This window comes from Dasypus novemcinctus, chromosome 23 (assembly GCF_030445035.2).
Source record: "Dasypus novemcinctus isolate mDasNov1 chromosome 23, mDasNov1.1.hap2, whole genome shotgun sequence".
NCBI classification, from domain to species: Eukaryota; Metazoa; Chordata; class Mammalia; order Cingulata; family Dasypodidae; genus Dasypus; species Dasypus novemcinctus.
In genome coordinates, this window is record NC_080695.1 from 57,665,445 (window position 1) to 57,690,019 (window position 24,575).

The 24,575-nt window shown below is 41.2% G+C and overlaps 1 protein-coding gene and 1 pseudogene across 3 annotated transcripts in view; one reads left to right on the plus strand and one right to left on the minus strand.

Annotated features, from left to right (window-relative positions):
* The window catches only part of LOC101440527 (acyl-coenzyme A synthetase ACSM1, mitochondrial-like), a 42,591-nt gene that overhangs the window by 12,739 nt on the left and 5,277 nt on the right, over positions 1-24,575 (plus strand). For all 3 annotated transcript variants that reach the window (XM_058286414.2, XM_058286415.2, XM_058286416.2), the window contains exons 3-10: positions 6,005-6,215; positions 8,988-9,195; positions 10,797-10,937; positions 13,146-13,305; positions 16,463-16,542; positions 18,692-18,815; positions 20,819-20,899; positions 21,893-21,994. In XM_058286414.2, coding sequence (XP_058142397.1) covers positions 6,005-6,215; positions 8,988-9,195; positions 10,797-10,937; positions 13,146-13,305; positions 16,463-16,542; positions 18,692-18,815; positions 20,819-20,899; positions 21,893-21,994 — 1,107 coding nt within the window. The remainder of the gene's footprint in view (positions 1-6,004; positions 6,216-8,987; positions 9,196-10,796; positions 10,938-13,145; positions 13,306-16,462; positions 16,543-18,691; positions 18,816-20,818; positions 20,900-21,892; positions 21,995-24,575) is intronic.
* On the minus strand, positions 4,126-4,221 carry LOC111758736 (U6 spliceosomal RNA; annotated as a pseudogene).

Sequence of the window (24,575 nt, forward strand, 5' to 3'; positions counted from 1 at the left end):
GTAATAAGTTTTAAGATTGGGAAGTGTGAGTCTTCCAACTTCATTCTTCTTGTTCAAGATGGCTTTAGCTATTGGAGCCAACTTACCTTCCATATAAATTTGATGATTGACTTTTCCATTTCTGCAAAGATGGTTGTTGGAGTTTTGATTGGGATTGCATTTAATCTATAAATTGCTTTGGGATAAATTGTATTGGCATCTTAACTATATTTAATCTTCCAATTCATGAACATAAAATTACTTTCCATTTTTTAAAGTCTTCTCTCATTTCTTTTAGCAATGTTTTGTAGTTTTCTGTGTACTTGTCCTTTATATCACTCATTAGATTTATTCCTAAACTCTTGATTCTTTTAGTTTCTATTGTGAATGGAACTTTTATTCTTGCACCTCATATTACATCTTGATCATTTAGTTGAGACTGTGAGAAGTAATCCTATTTCTTATCTACAAAAATCTTTAAAAGGAATTATATGCCATTTATAATTTTAGGTTATCTTTAAACCACTTTCTTTATAAATTTAACTGTGGTCAATCTTATGTCTAGTCATATGGAAATGGCTAGTTTAGACAGAATCTATATCAAGGAACATTTGATCATTGTCCAATTTAAAAAACCAAATTATTCCTTCTCTGAAGAAATAAAAGCCAAAATCCATCTTTAGATTCAATTAAGTATTAAGTTCCCTAACATTCCTTATTTATAAGGAATGTTTTCTTATTGAGTCAATCAACAAATACTGTTTGACAGGCATTCTTCTAAGTGTTTCCAGAAAGAATTTTAAGGCTATTACTATTTTTAAAAAGGTATCAGTTTTCTAAGACAAACTCTTAACATACTATTGTACATGTCAAAATTTTTAGACATAGCTTATTCTTATTGGAGAGGCAGCATGGTATAATGGTTAAGGTTATTGACTTTAGAAGCTCATTGCCTAGTTTTAAATCCCAACACTGTGACATTGAACAAATCACTTCACTTTTCTATGCCTCTTTGTCTCAGAAAAGGAGAATAACAGTAATGCCTACCTCAGGGGATTTTTAAATATGGATTAAACTAATTAATAATCCTCAATTAGTAAAACACTTAGAACAATTACTGACCCTTAGAAAAAACCAAGGGAGTTGTGACAAATAAGTAAATAAATAAATGAACAAATAAATAGGTTATCTGTGTGTTTAACATTTAGATTTTAATCTTGAACATTTATGCACACATAAAATGCAAACACTTACAAAAATTTAACTATTATCATGTTTATTATCTGAGGAAAGGACTCCAACAAAATGTCATCTGACAAAATGTAATCAATGGTTCATTTGCCTAGAAAAATGGCTTTAAGCTTTTCTGAATACAACAGCCTCCAATTTAGGAACACAAATCACTGTTCTTTCAAGGATATTGGTTACTTTTTGTTATATTTGATATATTTTATTACTTTTATTAAAGTTAATGTATATACATAGAGTGCACGTATTTGATCAATTTTTACATAGTAAAGAAATTTTACATAGTGAACTTATCATAATCCAGAATAAGGAACAGAACATCACTAGGGCCCCCCAACCCCCTTTCAACTCCTTGCAGTTACTACTCTTACCACACAACTGCCTAGAGTAGCTTATTACACAGGCTTATTGCAGTATAGATTAATTCTGCCTAATTTTGAATGTTATATAAATGAAAGATACAATATGTACTCTCTTTGGACAAATAATGGATTCTTTATCTCATCATTGGATGAGGTGCACCCATGCCATTGCATGGAGGCAATTCATTTTTGTTGCCATAAAGTATCCAACTGTCTTAGTTGTATGACTTGATCCCAAATTATTTATCCACTCTACAATTAGTGTGCAGTTTAGGTAGTTTTCAACTAAAGGCTAATATGACTTAGTCCTGCATGGACATTCAAACAGAAGCCATACAAGTTTCTGTTAAGTATATACTTAGGAGCAGAAACGATGGGTCACATGACACATGCGTACATTTAGTTGAGGGCGATATTGCTGCACTGTTTTCCAAAGTGGGTTGTACGAATTTATACTCTGACCAATAGTGTATGAGAATTTCTGTTAGTACATGTTTTCACCAACACTTAATGTTCTCCTTCTCCCTCTCTATTTCTCCCTCCCTTTCTCTGCCAATCTTGTGGATTCATAGTGGTATCATTGACTGATTTCAATTTGCATTTTCTTAATTACTAATTAGATTGAATAGCATTTTATATATTTATTGGTCATTAGGCTACCATTTAAATAAATTCACTGTTCAAGTCTTTTTCCAATTTTCTATTGGGGTCTCAGTATTTTTCTTACTGATTTGTAGAAGTTCTTTATATATTCTGGATCTTAGACTTTTGTCACAAAAATGTGTATTGTGGATATCATCTCCTACTACATGAATTGCCTTTTAATGCACTTATTGGATCTCTTTAGGTAAACAGTATTTCTTAATGAATGTAATCTATTTTAGGATTTTTGGGGTTTTTTACCATTAACACATTTTGTATCTTGGTTTAGACATTTTTGCCTATTTGAAGATCCTTAAAATGCTCTCCTATGTTTTCCTTGAAATGTTTTGTTTTATCTTATGTATTTAGACCTGCAACACTTCTGGAATTTATTTTTGTATGGTCTAAGGTAGGGATTTTCCATGAGCTCTCCAACTGATCGAGCACCATTTATTGAAAATATCATCCTTTCCCTACCACACTGCAGCACTACCTTTATCATAAAGCAAGTAACTATGTATATGTGAGTTTTTCAGTTTCTGAGCAATTTGCTCTGTTACATTGGTCAGTCTGTCTATCCTTATGCCTAAATCATGCAGTTTTAATTGCTATAGCTTTATAATACATTATCAAAATAATGTATTTTGTGCTATATATTATCTAGCCCTGTTATCCTCCAGGTTTGTTCTTCTTCATCAGATTTTCCTGACTGATTCTTAGCCCTTTGTATTTCCATAAAAACTTTATAATTAGCTTGTTAATCTACACACCCATACACACACACCCTACATTCTGAGAATTTAATTGGGATTTCATTAAATGTATTTTAAAAATTGGGGGAGAATTGACATTATAATATTAAGCTTTTAATCCATAAGTATGGTACTATTTAGATCTTATTTAATTTTTCTCAGTAATGCTTTATAATATCCAATACTAAAATCTTGTAATCCTTCATAAACTTCATTCCAAGATATTTGTTTTTGTTGCTAGTAAATTGTTTTTGAAATATTACTTCCTACTTGTTTGTTGCTTGCATATAAAAATTCAGTAGATTTTGTGCATTGATGCTATCCACTGACCTTGCTAAATCTATTTATTCATTATATAAATTCATCTGTTAATTCTTTTGGATTTTCTACATGCATAATGATATTATCTCTGAATAAGGTAAACATTATAACTTTCCTCCAATCCTTACACTTTATTTCTTTTTCTTTTCTTATTATATTACCAGAACCAGCAGTATGACATTCAATAGACTGGGCATCTTTGACCCCTTCCAAGTTTCAGAGGAAAGTTTTTAACATTTTATCATTGATTATAAGGTTTCCAGTAGGTTTTTGGTTGATATTCATTATTAAATCAAGGAAATTTCTATCTAAGTCTTCTAAGACTTTTTAAGATAATAGTGTTGGATTTTGTCAAATGCTTTTTTGAAATAGCCATGTAATTTTTCTCTCTTTTTCCCATTAGTCTAGTAAATTGCATAGATTGTTTATCAAATGTTAAACTATCTTAAATATCTAGATAATGTCCCATTTTGAAATGTTTCATCCTTTTAATATATTACTGTAATTGTTTGATAATATTTTATTATACCTTTTTATATCAATATAAATGGAAAAGATTGGTTGGTAACTTTACTTTTTTGTAATGATGCCCCTTGCAGGACTCAAGATTATAGAAGTCATAAAAATTTGGGAAATGTTTCCATTTTTTGTATATTCTGGAAGATGTATGTAAGATTTCTTTTGTTTCATTTTATGATAATTCGCTGGTAAATCCATGTGGTCCTAGGGTTTTCATGGTAACAAGGTTTTGAATAAAATATTCAATTTCTTCAATAGATACAAGGTTATTAAGATTTTTGGAGCAACTTGTCCTTTTCATCTAAATTGTTAAATCTGCATGTCATCCTTGCATAGGAGCCATGCCAATCTTCTCTGATTCATTCCAATTTTATCACATGTGCTGCCAAAGTGAGCACTATCAATAACTTTTCTTTTTTTATTTTTGTTATGAAGTACCAAAGCCTGGGATTGAACCGGGCCCTCATATGTGGGAAGCCAGCACTCAACCACTGAGCCACGTCGACTCCTCTGAATTGACTTTTTCATTTGTTTGCTTGTTGTTTGATTTTTTGTTTTTTAGAGTCATCGGGGACAGAACCCAGGACCTCTCCTGTGCGGAGCAGGTGCTCAACCACTTGAGCTAAGTCTGCTCCCAATCCATAATTTTTTGTTTTGTTTTGTTTTGTTTGTTTTTTGGTTGTTTGGTTTTTGGCTTAAGCAATGAGCATTTTATTGGCTCCTGGTTTTGAGGCCAGGAGATGTCCAAAATCAAGAAATTGAAAAGACAGTGCTTTCTCCCAGAAGCCGATCTATAACATTTTAAGCAATATCTCTCCCAAATTGCAAGAGTTAGAGTCTAAAAACACGAGTCAGGTTTCTGAGCAACAATATTTGCTTTCTACTTTATTGCAGCAACTTTCCCATCATTTTGTGAACTCATACAAAAGTACTACATACATTGTTCTCCTTATAAGAGCAGTGCATAACTTCATTTGTACTTTTTAATATTCTTTTATATGTTGCAGGGACTTTTTCATGATAGATTTTTCTCCTATGTGTGAATACATATATAAAGTACTTATACATTATTCTCATCTTCCCTTACCTCAGATAAGATAGACTTCTTTGTTCCAAACCTCTGCGGTGAAGGCAGTAGAAGCATGTTTGCATGTAGGTGGAAAAAGATTCAAGAAGAATATACACTAGTTACTAGTGTTGACCTCCAGGGAGTAAAAAATGAGATGGGGCATTTAAAGGATTTTCTCTGTTTACATCAAAAGCTTTTGGTTGCTTAAACTTTTATTCTGAATATCCTTTGCTCTGAGAATAAAAATATGAAAACTATTTTTAAAACAAGCTCATTATAGAAAATGTTGGGAAAATAAAAAAGTTAATTAAACAACAAAAGAAAAGTAACCATAAGTTTTAAACCATTTACATACATATGTGTAAGTCTATCTTAATCACTCTTGTGTTCTTTTTGTTGATGAACAGAGCCTAACAAATAATGAGGACTTAGTAAATCTAATGAATGAATGAACATTATTACATAAATTTGTATTACAATATATATATGGTTTTACTTTTCTTTTCTAACTTAATATTATATTGTGAGCAAAAATTATTCTGAAAATACTTATTGATTTTATCATATTCCATCATATAGAAGTAACTTAATTTTTAAAATATTCCCTTATAATTGAGAAATTAAGTTATCCTCTTTTATTTTATTTTGTTGCCGTAAGAATAATAATTGTTGAGCACCTACTATGTGCCAGGCACAGTTATAAGCCCTTTACTCCTTTAATTAAAAGCCTTAAAACTTTACTATCTGTAAGTAGCTCTATTGTCCGCATTTCATAATTGAGAAAACTGAGGCACAGAGAAGAACCCACTGTTCCTATGGGACTAAGACTGACATATGGGAGAATGATTTTTAAATCTTCAACAGATGAGTTGAAGGCTCTTCATGGTAATATGGGGCTTGACTAGGTTGTGGGGGAAAGGGTTGGTTGCTACACAAGGCCACAAGTAGGTGAATGGATCCTACCTTGCCTCCCACTTTTCTTGGCTGTATAAATGGAATCTCAGCCCTTGAGCTAGGTTCACAGTGAAATGTGACCATGGCAGTGGATCGGCCAAATCTGTGCCCTTATCTCTTGATGTAGGAGCTAACACGTGGTATATGCTCTTTACCAGGAGGGCAGGAGAGGTCCCAACCCAGCTCTGTGGTGGGTGAATAACGAAGGGAAAGAAGTGAAGTGGAGCTTTCGTGAGATGACAGATCTAACCTGCCGTGTAGCCAACGTCTTCTCACAGACCTGTGGCCTGCAACCAGGGGACGGTCTGGTCTTGCTTCTTCCCCGAGTGCCTGAGTGGTGGCTGGTGACCGTGGGCTGCATCCGAACAGGTCAGTGATTCAAGGGGACCCCAATGGACTTCAGGGCTGACCTCGAGTCCATTGGTCCTGGGTCACTGGTACCCTGCTCCGAGGATCTGGTCTCAGCTCCTCATGCTGGCACTACAGAGCAAGCCTCCCTGCCCTCTAGGAATTAACAATCGGTTGGGAAAAGAACATACTTTATCTTCCCTCTTTCTTCCTTCTTCACAATCTTTTTCACACTCCCATATTATCTCACTCTTTCTCCCTCAAATTCTCATGCTCATAGAATCTCAAACACAATCTCATGCATTCTCTCTCTCTTTTACATTCTTTCTCTTGAACACTCTTAGATGTTCTCACTTTTTAAAATGTTCATCAATTGTTATCATTTTGCCAGATTTGTGCCCGCTCTCTCTATCTCTGTCTGTGTGTGTGTCTTTCTCTCCTTCTCTCCTCTCTCCCTCCCTCTCTCTGACGGAATCATTTGAGAATCAGTTGCATTGTGTCACTTCACCCATAAACACTGCAGCATGCATCTGCTAAGAGCAAAACTCTTTCCTTCAAATAATGGCAATGAAGTTATTGCACAAGAAGACTAATATGATGCAATATGTACATCTATTGTCAGAATTCCTCAATGCCCTATTAATGTCATTTATATTTGCTATATTTTTTTCTTTAAATCCAAAATCCAGTCAAGTATCATGCAGTGCATTTAGTTCCCAGTCTCTTCAGTCTCCTTTAATCTAGAATAGTCCCCCAGTCTTTTTTTGCATGGCAGTGACATTTTTGAAGAGTCCAAGCCAGTTTTTTTTGCTCAAAGATCTTCAAGGTTTGTATTTATGAGTTTTTCCTCATAATTACATTTGGCTTACACACTTTTGGCTGAGTACTGCAAGGGTAGTGTCCTACTTTTTCAGTGCATCACATCATGGGGTGATCACTTCATCATCAGTGATCTCATTTGATCACTTGAATAAGGTAGTATTGGCCAGACTTCTCCTTTGCAAGGCTTCCTTTTGCCCATTACAATTAATAAGTAATCTGTGGTATAATGCTTAGGAAACTGTGAATGCCCTATTTCCCAACTGACTTTCACACAATGGTCTTAGTATCCATTGATGATTCTTGAGTGAACTGAATACTATAATGGTGGTTTTATTTTTTTGTTTTTGTTTTTTGTTTTTTGGTTTTTTTTGCAATGTATGGTCTTTTTTTTTTCCTTTTTTAATTGATTTTGTAAAAATATTACATTAAAAAAAATATGAGGTCCCATTCAACCCCACCACCCCCACCCCACCACTCCCCCCCCCCCCCCCCAGCAACCCTCACTCCCATCATCATGACACATCCATTGCATTTGGTAAGCTCATCTCTGGGCATCTCTGCACCTCATGGTCAATGGTCCACATCATAGCCCAATATAATGGTGGTTTTAAATAGTGATTTTCTATCTCTATCATCCTCTCTACATTTAACTAGTTAGAATTCTTCTTTAAAGATGAACTTTCTTTCTACATTTTAACTATCCATCAACCAGTTTCATCTGCCTTATATTGTCTACGTAATTTAGAATCAGTGTGGGACTCACGGATTCATTTTTGAATAACTTCTCTCATTCTACCATTCCATCTTGCATGTTCACAACACTCAAGCTCTCCATTACTCATATTCTCTCTCTCTCTCTCTCTCTCTCTCTCTCTCTTTATCTCTGTCTCTCTCATGCTCATATTCTCTCACACATAAAATAGTTTATTGATTTGGCAAAATCATGTGGAATAAAAAATTAGCAGCAAAGGAAGAGGGAGGATAGGGGGAAAGAGCTATGTCTTCTGTAGAACTAAGAGACAGCCCATGGGCTACCCAAGACTTGAGATGAGTCCTTTGGGATAATGAGAATTTAGAAGGAGCAGTAGCAAAGAAAGGTATCCCAAGCATGGTCACAGTACATAGAAAGGCTTAGAGTCAGGAAGAACATCTATGAAAGATGACCCTTTCAAAATAAAGAATAGGAATTGTGGGAGAGAAGGATGGAGAGTGGGCAGTGACTGAAAGTTGTGATGGGGAGTTTGGTGTTTTCCTAGAGAGAGGACACATGTGTTAGTGCAGGGAAGAAATGTAGAGGGAAAAATATCATATCAGTTCATGACAGAAATTAACCAGACAATAATACAGAAGGTGGGATGGCAGGAAGATTCAGGACAGGGCATCAGGTGGAGAGGCTAGAGTCCAATGGGGCATCTGAAGATCTGAACTAATTGTTTGTGGTAGAGATAGACGGAAAGTTCAAAAGGCAATGAGATTACTACTTAACTCCAAATGAGGAATGGAGAGAGGAGAGGAGAGGAGATTCAAGATGACACCAAGGGACAGAAGAGAGGAAAGTGAGAAGAGGAATTCCAAGGACAGAGATGCTGCTGGTCCTGAGGTGGGGGCGACTGCCCTGCTCATATCTATCTTCCCAGACCTGCTGTAAAGTTGTATAAAGTAGGAGCCACTTATCTGTGTTCTGGTGGGATACATCTATAAAAGAAAAGGTTGCGATAGGGCTTTCCAACTGGAAGGTGCATCAGAATCATTTAGGGATCTGGTTCAAATGAAGATTTCACTTCAGCAGGTTTGGGGTGAGGTCTGGTATTCTGGATTTCTAACAAGCTCCTAGGTTGTTCTGATGCTATTGGTTGATAAAGAACACTTGCACAGCAAGCTCTTACGGGGTTTCTGTGCAGTCAAGCCAGGGCTGAAAGTCAAGGCTATGGAAGATAACCAGGAAATAAACAGTCCCTTTCTCATCCCCAGGGATCATCTTCATGCCAGGGACCACCCAGATGAGGGCCAGGGACATTCTCTACCGATTCCAAGTATCTAAGGCCAAAGGTGTTGTGACCACAGATGCCCTGGCCCCAGAGGTGGACTCTGTGGCTTCTGAATGCCCTGCTCTGAAAGTCAAGCTCCTGGTATCTGACCACAGCCATAAAGGGTGGCTGAACTTCTCATCACTGATTAAGTGAGTTTCTGGCCTGTTGATTGCGCTCTCTGCAGAATGGTAGATGAAAACCATCTTCTCCCAAGGGCTGGGAGGCCAGGGGCCAGTGGTGAGATGCTCACCAGTCTGGAGGTCGGAAACTCTCTTTCCAGCTATGTCCTTTCCTCAGCTGTGTGACCTTTGGCTAGTTCTTTCCCCTTTCTTGGTCTCAGTTGCTTTATACCTAAAATAGGAAGCTGAAATTCTATGTTCCTCTTATTAAAATGTACAGACACCTGGACTGTGCTAAGAGGATATATAAAGGTAGAAGATTGTTATGTTACATCTTCCATGTAGGTGGCTACTCTAAGATATTTAATTTATAGAAAAATAAATATATTAATTACTTGAATGAAAGATTCAAATGAATTTTTAAGATGAAACTTGAGAACTCAAGAAAAACTGAGACCATAGCTGGCAGGCAGCTTTGGTGGGTAACATTTTGAATCCCCCAGGGCAGAATGGTAGGTGTTCATTCTCCTCTGCCTTTGGACACAGGGAAAAAGGTAAGGAAATATTAGAGCAAGAAAAGGCCCTTTCCACTTCCAAATCTTGAATTCTGTAAATGTTCAAGGCAGTTTTCACATGACACACATAAATCATAATGGGCTTGTTTTCTTAAAGTAACACATGTTTTTAAAGCTCTTCAATCCCAAAAGGCAAATATTTCAGCAAAGTCACATCTTATGCTAAAGTCTAAAGTCAGAGCATGAAATGAAAACAGTTAAAATCAGTAATGTTCTAGAAAATATCTCTTAAATCACCCAGAGTCCACATGGCATCCTTTCTCAGGAAGACCAATAGACATGGCATTGGGATTGTTTATAGTTTCTTTGGTTGAACACCAAATAAGGTAGCTAGCTTGTATTTAGAACCATCCCAAGTGGTCTCAGTCTAGGAGAAGCTCCTGAGAATCAAGACAGACTGAGGGTACCACTCATTCTCCCTGCCATCTCAAGTTCACACCAGGGCAGATACATATCATATGGAATGATGCATATATGCATATGTTTTATATAACATATAATAAGAAATATATAAGATATATATCATCCACTCTTTCTCTCCCTCCCTCTTTGGCCCATCCTCCATCACCAATATTACCATTAAATTCCTGTAAATCAGTGTGAGTTTCAAACAAGCTTAGCAGTGTGGTTCAATGCGTAGAGTGTGGATCAGACTGTCTGGGTTTGAGTCCGGGCTCTGCCAATTGCTAGCTGTGTCTCAAGGCAAGTTATCTTTCTTCTATAAGCCTCTGCTTTTTCATCTGCAAACTCTGAACCATAAGCATAGGATCCACCTCAGCGAATTGCCTGGAACATAGTAAGAGCTATGTAAGTGCCTGTTAAATTAAACAGCAGCCTTGTGTTTTTCCATTTTTGAAAGGAAGAAATAGCAATCTACTTGTCCAAACCACTCATAAAGTCAGTATAATGCTTAAGACCAGGAGAGCCAGTTTTGCCTTCAGCATGGCACATCCCCAGTTTCCTGACTTGAAGCCTCATGTTCCTTCCTTTGATTCCCTAGAGGATGGAAAAACAGCTAATGTGATTTCTCTCCTTTTGTCTTAAATCCCTTTGCAGATCAGCATCCCCAGAACACACCTGTATTAAGTCAAAGACCATGGACCCAATGGCCATCTTCTTCACCAGTGGGACCACAGGCTACCCCAAGATGGCAAAACACAGCCATGGACTTGCCTTACGATCCTCCCTACCTTCATGGTAGGAAGTAGGACACCCCCTGAGAAGCTGGGGCACACCTGGAATGGGGGATTGTGTGGGTGTGGGTGTGTGCATGTGAGCACATGTGAATGTGCTGGGGAAGAAGTTCTAAGTAACAGTGACTCCATTCTGCTTCTTCCTGCTTTCTTTGGTTCAGAACTCTGGGGTCTGAGAGGTAAAGCTTGTGGAATCCTAAATTGTTTGCTGATAGAGACCTTGGGACAATACAGGATGGCTGGCATATTTGTGTGGTGTCTGGGCACTTTCACAGGAGGTGGGAGGAAAAGTGGTTGGAGGCAGCAGGGACTCTACAAGCCATGCAAATGATAGTCATTTTTCCCCTGTCAGTGGCTCCAGATTTAGTTTGGGAGAGACAGAATAGTCTAGCATTATGACGTGAGGTGACAGATCCCCTCCTCTCCCCCATTATCAGAAAATCAGACTTAGAGTTTCCCAGTCATGAGCTATTTCAGAAGACAATAACTGGACCAAGCCATGCCTCTAAGCCACTGCCCCCAAACTAAAGCAAACAATAGAGTCTGAACCCCTACCCTCAGGGAAATCATCTCTAAACCAAACCTCTTCTTCCCTCTCCACAACCCCCCACCCCAAACTAGCAATCACATTCTATATATTTTACTAAATAATTAAACTTGATTAGAGGGCACAAAAGGCTTCTTGTGGGCAGTATGTTCTTTAGTTACTTGATAATATAACAGGTGAGTAGCTAATGCCCAGGAGGAATGAGAGTGAGAGAAAGGGAGCTGAAGGCAGGGATTCCCATTCAGTGGAAATTAACACAGATACAAAAAGCAGGAAAGTACAAAGACTTGAGAAAAGCTGGTGCTTAAGGTGGGGGGTGAGGGACCAATGGGGAGAATTGGAAAAGTCAGGAGGGGCCACAGCACACAGGGCTTATGAGCCAGGGTGTGGAATTTAGACCTCATCCAGCAAAGCAGTGGAGGTGTATTGAAAAGTTTGAATTTTGCTAAAATCACTGTGGCTGGAGGATAGAAAATGGGTTAAAGAACATAAGAGTGAAATCGTGAAAGAATTAGAGTCTCTTAAGAGAATCCATATGGAAGATGGTGGTGGCCTAGTCCAAGTGAAAGAGAGATGACATATTAGGGGATAGAGGAGAGAGCATCTGCGGGCAGATGTGGGAGGTAAGAGAGAAGAAGGAGTCAAGATTGACGTGTGGGTTTCTGACATTCGCTGAAATACAGAGATGCTGGAGGAGAATCAGTTCAAAACTAAGGGAGGCAGAAGAGATTGGGATCTGCTGGGTTTTAGGTGGCCTGGGAGACATCCCAGAAGAGATGTGAAGTGAAGCTTAGAAGAAAGAGACCCCTAGGTAGTAATTTCTGTTGGCCTGCCTCAATCTTAAGAAACATGGGGTGAGGGATTGTGAATGGCTCATCAAAACCCCAACCCACTAAGAAAAAATCTCCTGAGATCAATATCCTGGAATGGGATGGTTGTGTTTTCTCAAGGAGCTTTTACACACCAGGGGCCCTTTGATGGCAGTAAGAAAAGGGTGGATAAGTGGGAAATCCTCCCTCTTCTACCTTGCAACCATGGATAAGTGATTGCCCTCTGACTAATTTCTTCTACTCCCTTGCCAAGATGGTGTATTAATTAGGTCTCTTTCTCTCTTTCTCTCTCTGACTCTATTTCTCCCTCTCTCTCTCACTATCCCCATTTCTATCTCTCACCATTACAAATGGCAGAAAACCTTTCCCTAACCTCTTTAAGTCAAAGAGGGACTAGGGAACTTACTGGCTCATGAAACAGAGCAGCCTGAGGTTTGACTTCAGACATGGTGGCATAGCCTCTAGATTAGGGTTTCATCTCTCCATGGCTCAGCTAAGCTTCAGCTCTGGTGACACTCTTCTCAGAAAGGCTGAGCCAAAATGCCCAGCAGCATCACCTGGGACCCTTACCTGTAACATTCAACTCCAGTCAAAGAACAACAGACTCTGCCAGCATTCCTGATCATTGTGAGTGATCCGATTTAAGTCACATGTGCCAGGAAACATGCTTGGTTAATTGGCAGCATTCTTTCGGGATGTAGGGGGTGGTCTGGAGCCCCAACCTAAGCCCCTGGACTGAGAATGAGAGGAAGGGGCCAATACCCAAAAATTGGGATCAGCAGCTCTCACATTCTACCATGATCACTCGGCTGAGATGACTGTATTTTGGAGTTAGCAGGAAATGGCTACAGCTAAAGACTTCTGATATCATCTGGTGCCTATCTGACCCAGGCTGGATTTTGGCAGTCTTAGGAGCCCTGCTTGAACCATGGACAGCAGGGTCTACACTCTTCATCCATCATCTGCCCCAGTTTGACCCCAAGGTCATTGTACAGGTAAGCAGACTATCCTTCTACTATCAACAAACTCCCCAAAGAAACCCAGACCTCAAATTCAGAACCTTGTAAGAAAGATTTTATTTCTCAAAGAAGCCCATTAACCTAGTTTAAACCTGGTGTGGGTGTCTCATATTATATAAAAGGATGGTACCCTGAACAAGAGTCACCATATCAGGATCATATCAGACAGAACTGCTTTGGAAATGTATATTTCTTAGCCCTTCCCCAGACTTTAGATTAGACTTTGGACATGAGACACATTTTTGAAAAAGCATAGCAGCCAGAACAAGTTCTGGTCTCATGGGTCCTGGTTGCTGGCTCAACAAAGGCCAGATAGCTGGTGTGTGTGTGTGTGTGTGTTGTTACTCAATATAGTGAAGTATTTAGAAGGGGAGACCTTGGATATGACAGATCTAGCATCTTGTCCCAGCTTTGCCATTTATTAGCAGGTTACATAAACATGCTGAGTCACAGGTTCCTTATCTAAAACATGGTAGGGGCTGTTAATGGTTACTACCTCATGTAATTATAGTGCATATTAATGAGATAATTCAGGCAAAGTGTGCAGAGTGCTTACTCCAGAGGCTAGCATGTGGAAGGCATTCAGTAAATGGTAGTCTTTGCTCTTATTTTTATGTGCAGAGCACCTTGATGATTTAAGGCACCTGCTTGAACCCCTTCCTGTAACCTGAAAACCCTCTGTGTCTCCACTCACATCTTTGCTTTCCATCACAGAGGCAGACCTGCCTTACCACCTCTCAACGTCCACCCCTGACACACACAACTGCTGCACGTCCTGTTTTCTCTGCCCCTTGCCACCTACCTTTCCTCCTTTATTTTCAATCCCTTCATCCTCCATCAGCTCTACTCCCTCAGTCATAGACATGCTCAAAGTTCGTACTGTAAAGATACCTTCCCTTGACCCTGCTACCTGTTGGGCCAGCCCTGTCTTTCTCCTTCATCCCAAACTCTCCATAGAATATTCTCCACTTTCTGCAGCCCACTCCTCTTAACCCTCTTGCCCCCTAAAGCCTGCAGATCTCCAAGGCTCTGCCCTTACCTTCCCTCTCCCTTCTAAATGATCTCCTTCACTTTTGTTTCTCCAGCAAGCACATCAATGCAGGTGACTCTCAAAACTGTGCTGCAATCTCATCTTCTCTCTCCAGGTTAATTCCCCTGTATTTAAGTGCTAGCTGGTCAAGTTCATCTGATCATCCCTCCAGCACTTAAAACCACTCTTCCACATGTCATCACATGTGCTAGGATGCTTTAAGCATCTGAGGCTTAAACCTGAACAGTCACACCAACTCTCCTCCCCAAGTCTAATTCTCCTTCCATGCTGTGGGGGGTCCGCAAAGTTATAGAGTAGTTTTAATCATGAATTATTTCAAAAGCATTCATGTTACACAATAAAAAAAAAAAGCAACAGCATTTGAAAGTTTAATCATTTAGATTTATGTTTCACATATTACTTTCGTGAAGTTTTAATAACAATTTTTGATTTATTATTTCAGTCTCTCTGATGGATGATTGAATATTTTTAATCTAATAAAAAATGTACTATTCACAATTCACAAAACAAAACATTCCCTCTGCTTCCTCTGTGCCCAAGCCCTAAACTTAGCTCTCTTGCCAGCTCCATTCTAAGAGCATCCTGCTCCCAGCCCCCTACCACAAGCTGCAAAGTCCCCAGATGAGTCATAAACTGCAGCTTAGCCACAATAATCCTAGCCAGCATCTGATGAGTGCCTTCTAAGTGCCAAGCTCTGGGAAAGACCCTTTACACATATTATCTCTAATTCTTACATACTAAGCAGTGCTCCATTGGGTGCAAGTAATAGAAAGCCCATCTCATGGAAAAGTGCATGGGTGGGGGCACATTGGGGCAGCTCATGAAACTGGAAAGGCAGAGGGCCAGTTCTGGAACAGGAACCAGATAAGCATCAGGACTGCAGGCAGCTTCTGTGTCTCCTCTCTGCTTCTCTGCTCCCTTCTTTCTCTCTGGGGACCTGCTTTGCTGCTTTGTGTGCACAGAGCTGAACATGGTGACCACAGCACACTCAGCTTCCATCTGTCCTTCCCAAAAGCCCATCTAGATCAGTTAGAATCCAGGTGGCCCAGCCTGGTCACCTGTCCATCACCGGCCCAATCCTCAAAGCCAGTGCAAGGTTACAGAGACAAACAAGGCTGCCCAGGGGCTGGGGTGAGAAGCTGGAGAAAAACTCTTGGTGGGAGCAGAGGGCCTGGAAGTGGGGGTAGAACTGAAAATACAAAAGAGGAGATGAATGTGAGGTATTGCAGAGATATTGCTGAGTCCAAGGAGAGAGAGAAACCAAGAGTGGCATGAGATTCCCACCCCACCCCTCATCACCATCCTACAAGGAAGATATGGCTATCTCTTTTTGCAGAGGATACAGAGTAGCAGAGAAATTAATAGTTAAGGATTTAAATTCTAGCCAGTTAGATGCCCAAACCCACATTGTCTTCTCTTTGCTGCTTCTCTCCTAGCTTTTCTCCACCCTGACATGAAAGCTTGAAAGGCTACACCTCTAGCCAAACAAGGGTGACTAGCATGCATTTTTAACCCTACAGAATCTGGATCCAGCTAGTTCTAACCACCCTAAATTTTCTTTCTTTCTCCTATGTGTCTAAGTATACCTCATTACTTGATGACTTTAATATTTTTCCAGCTCCTGAGCCTTTGCTCCTGCTATTCCTTCTATCATGATGGGCCTCCCCCTGTTCTCTGCTCACATATCCTATCCACTTCTCAGTGCCCAAACAAAATGCTACCTCTTCCATCAAGTCCCCTGGACCACCAAACTGGAAGAAATAGTTTTCTCACTATATCCATATAGAACTTCCTTCAAATCTAACTTCTGACAACTCTAGCTTTATCTTTTGTGTCCTGGCATTCAATATTAGCACCTGCTTTCCATGTGAGTTTGACTTCACCTTACTCTTCTTACTTTCCACCAGCAGTACCTGACACAGGGTCATGTATGAAATTCATGCTCAATATATGTATACTGAATGAATTAGCAAGTGACTAAACGGGCTTTCTAGAGAGGAGGTCAGACCTGAAATGCTAATAGTCAGTGGATAGTGTCATGTGAACTGTAAAAATAAAATTCCTTCTCTTCTCACTTTTCAGACGCTCTTCAAATACCCCGTCACCCTGTGCTTTGGTGCACCAGCTGTATATCGAATGATTCTGCAGCAGAATTTCCCCAGGTATGGTAGAAGTGGTTGGTATCAGTGATCTTTGGGTTGGATTTTGAGGATCTGATGCATGACAGACCTGACCATGTTTCCCTCTGGTTCTTTGAGTGTAATCTGTGGGTGCCTGTGTTTGTGTGTGTCTATTAAGTATTGGTGGTGATAATTATCAGCCATCCAATTAGTTCATTAAACCAGAATCCAGAGAACTCAGAGAAACACTTTAGTGAACCTTGCATCATTATGGGGTTTTTCTTTTTAAAACATTTTCACTGTGAAATAAAAAGTACACAGAAAAAGTACATAAAACAGAAATGTACAGATTAATGAATTCTTGAAAAGGCCTGTTCAACCACCACTCATGTTACAAAAACAAAACATTGACAGCACCCTAGAACTCCCAAAGGCCTTTCTCCCTTCCCTAAAGGCAACCACTATCTTGATGAAATATCCCTGAAGAAAATAATTCAGTTTTATCTGCCTTTGAGCTTTATACACCTACTCATGCATTATCCTGTAAAATCTGGCTTCTTTAATTCCACATTATGTTTCTAAAATGAATCCAGCTTGTTGCATGTGTTCACAGTTAATTTGTCAATTTTCATTGCTGTATGATACCACATTTCATGAAAATACCATAAATTTTTAAATCAATTCTATGATTAATGGACATTTGGGTAGTTTCCACATTGGGGCTATTGCTGAATAATGCTACAGTGAACTCTTGTACCTGTACCCTGATCATGTGAACTAGCATTTCTGTAGGGTCTTTCATACAGTGCTGGGTCATACGACAATACCATTTTCAAAGTAGTGGATCAGTTAATGCTTCCACAAACAGAGTAGGAGAATTCCCATTAGTCCCCATCCTGGCTAACATTTGTTATTGTCAGAGTTTTGAATTTTTGGCAAAATCTGGTGGATTCATGGTGTTATCTTGTTGTAGTTTTATTTTTACATTTCCCTGTGTTTGAGAGTTAATTTTTAACTAAATTTAAATCTGGTCTTTGAAACTGGTGGGGGGTTTATGTCTCTTTTAAACACTCTGAAATTGAAATGGCACTTCAAAAACCACAGGTAAATAAGTTTTAGACACAAAAGTTAAAATATCAAGGAGCTTCCTGACTACCGTTATGAAAGAAATTCTGAAATACAACACAATCTTATTCATGGAACCTCAGTCTAGCTAGATTCTGGTTCTATCTATATTTCAAAGCTTATGTTATTTTCTACAACATTCTTCAGATGATGGTCCTTGTGGAAGCCAGGAAAAATCCAATCCCATTTATCTACTTTGGATAAAGTCCCAGAAGAATGAGAAAGAAGCCCTCAGTGAATCCAGCCCCCCTTTTCCTCATTCTCAACTGTGAGCCACACGAGGTTGAGGAGGCTGGAAAAGTGACACCCAAGAGGTGGCCCATCCTTGCCCCATGCCAGCCAGCACTCAGACCCCATCACATCCCCATTTTCTTCAAGGAACCTAATCCTTCTTGGTGACAGTTTTTATATTCTTCATGTTAGATTTCATGGGGGAAATGGAGGAGAGCACACATATCACCTGATGTGCCTAAAACCACTGCAGATGTTCACATCAGGCATCATGTTCTCCCCAAAATGCCTTCTCTCAGGGCTGCTGCTGGTGACCCTTCTCCACTCTTTTCCCACATTCAACACAGAAGCCCTATATTCTAAGCAGTTCATTTCCAGCCCCTAATATGCAGCACCCACTCAGAAATGAGCACAAAAGCCCTTCTATGCCCTCCACAGTAGGCAGTGTAGTTTGGTTATCTCTCTACCATGCCTTTTGGGGTTTTATCCCTCACCCCTTTACAGTTTATAAAAATATCCCTTTTAGCCACATAGAATGCTTCCCTGAGATAGTTCTGATAAACATGCTTCTCTCCCTCCCATTATTACATCATCATCCACATTTCATCCAAATGTCCCCCAATTTACCTCATAGCCTCATCCTCCCACACCCTGCCAGAACACGGGAAATGACACCACATGGCCTTGATCATGGGTATAATGCCTAGAAGGCAAGCGAGAAAGTGAGGATAAGCTGATGCCAGCGCTGAGTTGGCTCTCACTACAATTGGGTGGGCCTGGAGCAGAGCCTGCAAGGCTGACCTGAGATGCCAGTAACTCCCTGCCTTCCCCTAAGCCTCAGATTCCCGACCCTGGAGCACTGCGTCACTGGTGGGGAGCCCCTGCTGCCCCAGGAGCAAGAGAAGTGGAGAAGACAGACAGGCGTCCAGCTCAGCGAGGCCTATGGACAGTCAGAAGCGGTAGGTGGACAGGTCCTTTCTGGGCTGGTCCAGCTTTGGCAGACATCAAGCCTGGCAGATGAGCTGACTGTGGACTCCAGAGTCCCAGGAGAATTTGCCCAGAGTCAGTTTCGAGAAGGACATTGCACAGCTCCTCAACTCATCAAGGAGCCAATAATGCTGAAAATGATTGAACTACTGGACAAAAGCATAAGAAGGGGTCTGAGGACACTTTGCCACTGGCCTTTTGATCACTAGCTCAGGGGAGCTCAGACTGCTGATGGGATGGGAGGGTTTCCACAGCAAACCTGGCCACTGCCAGCAAGGCCTGCCCACTCCACCATTCCTTCCTAGGGTGGCAGCCATAGATGCAGCCTGGGAAGGGTCTCCAGATGTTCACTTCTGGATATATAGTGTGGAGGGGACAAGACTTGTTGTATGCATCATACATACTGTGACCCCAGAGAGGGTCCCTGAGCTGCCAGGTAGGCATGGCGTTTAGAATATCATGCACATCTCAGATCTCAAGATGGCATCAGTGGCTGGGTGGTATCACTCACTTCAAACATGTTCTCACTCCATTTGCAATGTGGGACAGAGCCGCTTCTGCCCCCACCCCACTTCCCTGCAGCTAACAGAGGATTCTGACCCATCTCAGGTCCTTTAGTCGCTGTTCATTTGCTTGCCTGACAATTTATTTTGGAAAAAAAAGTCAATAAATAAGTTCATTGGTCTTGCAGGTCTGAGAAATGTTGAGATTCAGGTCCTGTCTTCAAATGACTCAGAGTTTCTATTTGGCCAAGATCAGAACTGGGCACTCTACCCAAGACCCCAGTCCCTTCAGTCAGCTACTTGCAACAACAGAATACTTAGTCTCTTACAGGCAGGAGGGGCTTTATTTCTCAATGCAATTTTCAATCTTCTGTGCAACATTTTTCAAGAATTTCCAGCATGAGTAGTGCAGTAGCAGAGGGGAAAGAGCCCCCAGGAGCTCAGACCTGCATTCAAGTCTCAGCTGTGCCAATGACAGGCTTCAAATCCTTAGCCATGTTATTCAGCCTTCCTAAGTTTTGGCTTTTCCGTCCCTAAAATGGGCTAATACAGGCGACCTTGCCAGGTTGTGGTAGGTAAATGAGAGGAAGGGAGGAAAGTTTTGGCCACAGTGCCAGCTCATAGAACGTGCTTGTGTTGTCCTTACTGTTGAGTGTAGAGTGAATGGGGTGGTCTCTGTACTCAGGACGTGTTATTTACCAAGCAGGAATAGACAGGCAAAAATAATAAGTGTGTCCTGTAGGCTGCATAGAAATATGGAGACATAGCCCATAGCAGGAGACACTTCCAACTGACTTCTCTTGGGGCCTGAGTAACAGTTAGTAATAGTCATTTACTGAACAGTCAGCATGTGCCAGGCACTGTACTAATTGTTCTCACATTCACAAGCACTCATACAGTTTCATAATCATCCCCTCCTTCAGAGGAGGAAACCAAGGGGGATTAACTGGCCCACAGCTAGTGAGTGGGGGATTCAAGAATCAACTCCTGGGTTGTCTGGCTTTAAGACTCTTAGCCAGAGAAAGAATGACACTTGAGAGAACCACAAAGAAGGAATGAAGTGCATTAGAAGGCAAGTTGGCCCAGTGCTAGCAGAAGGAATGGCAAGAAAGAGCTGATCCTCAACACAGGTGGAGTGGATTCCCAGCCCCAAGTAATATATGTGGACACTCAGCCTTCTGCTGGCAAATGGGCCCATGCCTGGCATCCCCTAGTTCCTGGGGTTACCCTTCTGCTGGACTGTGAGCTCCTGAGGACTTAGTAACCCCACATCTAGAATGAGTCCAGCCCACTTGGGGGTGGCAGACATCTGCTCATTATACTCAGGTCTAAGCACATAGCCTGGAACCCAGCCGTCCTCATGTCCCCACGAGGGCTGCTGGTGCTCCATCCTGTGACCAGGGGAGGGCTGTGTACTATTCCTGCTGCTCTGTGATCAGCCTGCCCACCCCAGCCTCTTCTTTTGTTAACAGGGAATAACTTGTGGCATTTACAGGGGCATGAAGATCAAGCCAGGTTCCATGGGGAAGGCCATCCCACCCATCGACATGCAGGTTTGGTCCTAATGGCATTGGCAGAGTAGACAATGCTTGGCTGGTGTTGTGAAGTTGTGTGGCACCAGGTGGCAGATCCAGCCGTGCTCCCCTACCCTGGCTGTCCCACCTCCTCCCTCCCTCCCTCTTTTCCTTCCAATGTCCTATGCGAGTTGGAATTGACACCTGCAGTGCTGTAGGGACCACACATGGGGCAGGGGAACAGAGGGTCTGGGGTAAGCACTGGCAGCTCTCACCACAATCTGGACTTTCAGTTTTTGTTTGTGTGTGTGTGTGTGTTTAAGATTTATTTATTTATTTTATTTCTCTCCCCTCCCCCCATCCCAGTTGTCTGTTCTCTGTGTCTATTTGCTGCATGTTCTTCTTTGTCCACTTCTGTTGTTAGCGGCACAGGAATCTGTGTTTCTTTCTGTTGCATCATCTTGTTGTGTCAGTTCACCGTGTGTGCGGTGCCATTCCTGGGCAGGCTGAACTTTCTTTCATGCTGGGTGGCTCTCCTTATGGGGTGCACTCCTCGCGCATGGGGCTCCCCTGTGCAGGGACACCCCTGTGTGGCACAGCACTCCTTACATGCATCAGCACTGTGTGTGAGCCAGCTGCACACAGGTCAAGGAGGCCCAGGGTTTGAACCACGGGCCTCCCATGTGGTAGACGGACGCTCTAACCACTGAGTCAAGTTCACTTCCCTCAGTTTTTCTTGATCAATGTTTTATGATTTGAAGAAACATTTGCAATGTCAATATGTCCATGAAACAATTAGACTCATGATTTGAATGTTGCTATTTGCTGACTTTCAATGACTTCTGATAGTTTGAATATCTTTTCTGATGGGTGTCCTCCACCACTCCCCCAAACCTATTGTTCAGCTGAGGCCACATGAATAAAGGACACGGGATGGCTGGGTGGTGAGAAGGGGATGGGGGAGCCCTCTGGGGTGGGGCAGGAGGGAGGGGGGAGCCCTTCAGGGTGGGATTCACAGGCTTTTTACTCCAGATCATTGACGACAAGGGCAACATCCTGCCACCCAACACTGAAGGAAACATCGGCATCAGGATCAAGCCCATCAGGCCCATAGGTCTCTTCTTGGGCTATGAGGTAAGGGCACCTGTCCCCACCTCCAACCCTCAAATCCCTGCAGAGAGCTGTGGGGGTGGTGAGGGGTGGACACAACTCTGCGTCCCATGACTTCCTCATCATTCCAACTCAGGGAAGCTGTTCTGATGGCCCTGTCCCTTCCCCCAAAGCTTATTGTGCATTCCTGCATCCCTTCCTGCTCTAACCCATCTGGTGCTAATAAGCCAGCTAATGAGGAGAAAGAATGACTTCAGACCCACCAGACTTGGGTACCAAGGAATTCCTGTGGTTTAAAAGTCAAGCAGATTGGGTTCCAGTACAAACCATCTCACTTAGCAAAAACAGGGTCTGGACCAGTCACTAACCTCACTGATCCTCCAGGGGGCATTATCCTCACCTCACAGAGGAAGAAATTGTGGCATGGAAGCATTGGGAGACTTACCCGTATCATATAAATGGCACAAATCCATGTCTTTTGGGTCCAAAGCCCTCACTATATAATTTGGGGGAGAAACCCAGGGTTCACAGACCTCTGTGACAGGCTCTAAAGAAACGTACTGAAACTTTTCATCAAAACAAACCCTAGCCTTCCCGGGGTCGTACTAGTCCTAAAGGGGAAATTCTTCACTTCTAAGAATGAGCATGGAAGGGTGATCAGACCTTGAAAGCCATCCCCTTTCTCCAAGTCATGGTCACTGGTGTGCCATTTTTGAGTAGATGTCTGCTCCTGATGTCACTGTCAACATGGCCTCAAGGGGGCATTGCTCCTCTTGTGACACTATTGCCCAAAGGCAAACATGCAGGTCCTAGCCTTCATTCTCAGGAGCACAAATTTAAGCTTGAATTAAAGGGAAAATAAATACAGGGAAATGTGTATAGAGACCAGTGATTCTCAACCCTGACTGCAGAATGACAACATCTGAGGAGCTTAAAAATTAGCAACAACAAAAGAAACTTCATAGATGCTTAGGTCCATACCCAAAGATTCTCATGAAATTGAACTGGGACAGTGCAGAGCAATGGTGTATTTTTAAAGCACTCACTTGAGTGCCTTTGTCGACTCTGATCACCTCTATGAGGGAGATGAGATATATTTCCCTCCAGGAAGCATCTCTGGGCTGAGGCTCTACCTCTGGGAAATCCAGGCTCTGAGAGAAAGAGGCAGATGTTTAAGGCCATCGTCCAGGTTCCCCTCTAATGCCCAACCTGCCATGCTTGGCATCAAGAAAGTTCATCCAGGGGACCAATGGTATCAAAACACAGTCCACTGAACTGCACAGCAGTTCCAGGGGTACATCAGGGGTGCATTGCTGGACACCTGGTGTGATGTTTCCTAAATTTCAGTCATTCACATCCACCTCCACTATTTTTTTCCTCTATCCATAGCCATCCATATTATTATTTATTTCAGTTTTCTCTTTAGATCATGTATTTCACTTGAAAACACTTGGAAAAAAATAAAGTTTACCTGATGACCCTACATAGGAAGCAGTATTACTTGACAAAAATCCAAGTCATCCATATTACCATAAGAGTGATGCAAACAAAATAATTTTCTTAAATTCTAGTTAAATCTTTTCCTGCCAAACTCTCTTATCCTGAAGCCTACCCTCCTCCTAGGGAAAGAAAGGGAGAGGAGCAAGGCTTTCAGAGATTTTAAAGACATGTTAGGACCAAACCAAGACCCTCCTCAATATAACCAGAAGAATTGGAAGAGAATCCCAAATCAATGTGAATCAAAGTTGTTAAAATATTTTTTCATGTACCTCTTAATTAATGTCATGTTTCACCCAAGGGTGAAGATAAGAAATAGCTTCATAGTCATGTGCATAGAAATTGGAGGGAGCTTTACTCCAAATTCCAACCCCTGCTTTGACCAGCTGAGTGACTTTGGCAAGTTACTGTGCCTCTCTGAGCATCTGTTTCCTTTTCTTTCAAGTTGTCTATAAAAATAGCTATTTATTCTTTGTAATAGCCCCCAAATAGAAACAGTCCAGCTGCCCATCAACAGGTGAATGATTAAACAAACTGTATATGTGATTTAGGTATATGTATCAATCTGGATGAAACTCCAGAGAATCATGCTGAACAAAAAGTGACCAATCACAAATCTTGAATGATTCCATTTATATAACATTCCTGAAATGACACCATTATAGAAAAGGAGAAAGGATTACTTATTGGCAGGGGCTAGGGAAGGGGGTGGGTGGTGGAGCAATTGAGAAGGGAATAATGCATGTGGTTACAAAAGAACAATACCAGAGATGCTTGTGATGGTGGAACTGGTCTGGATCTTGGCTGTGGTGGGGGAAACAGGATATGCATGTGATAAAATTGTGTGGGACTAAATACACACACACACACAAATGAGCACAAGTAAGAGGGCATATCTGAATAACTGGTGGACTGTATCCATGCCACTGTGTTGTGATGTTGAACTATAATTTTCAAGATGTTTCCACTGGAGGAAACAAGGTAAAGGGTACATGGGCTCTTGTTGTAGTTTATTACAACTACATGTAAATCTACAGTTATCTCAAAATTTAAAATTTTACTTTTTAAAAAATGCCAGCCTGACCCCTAAGTAAAACCAAATACTATA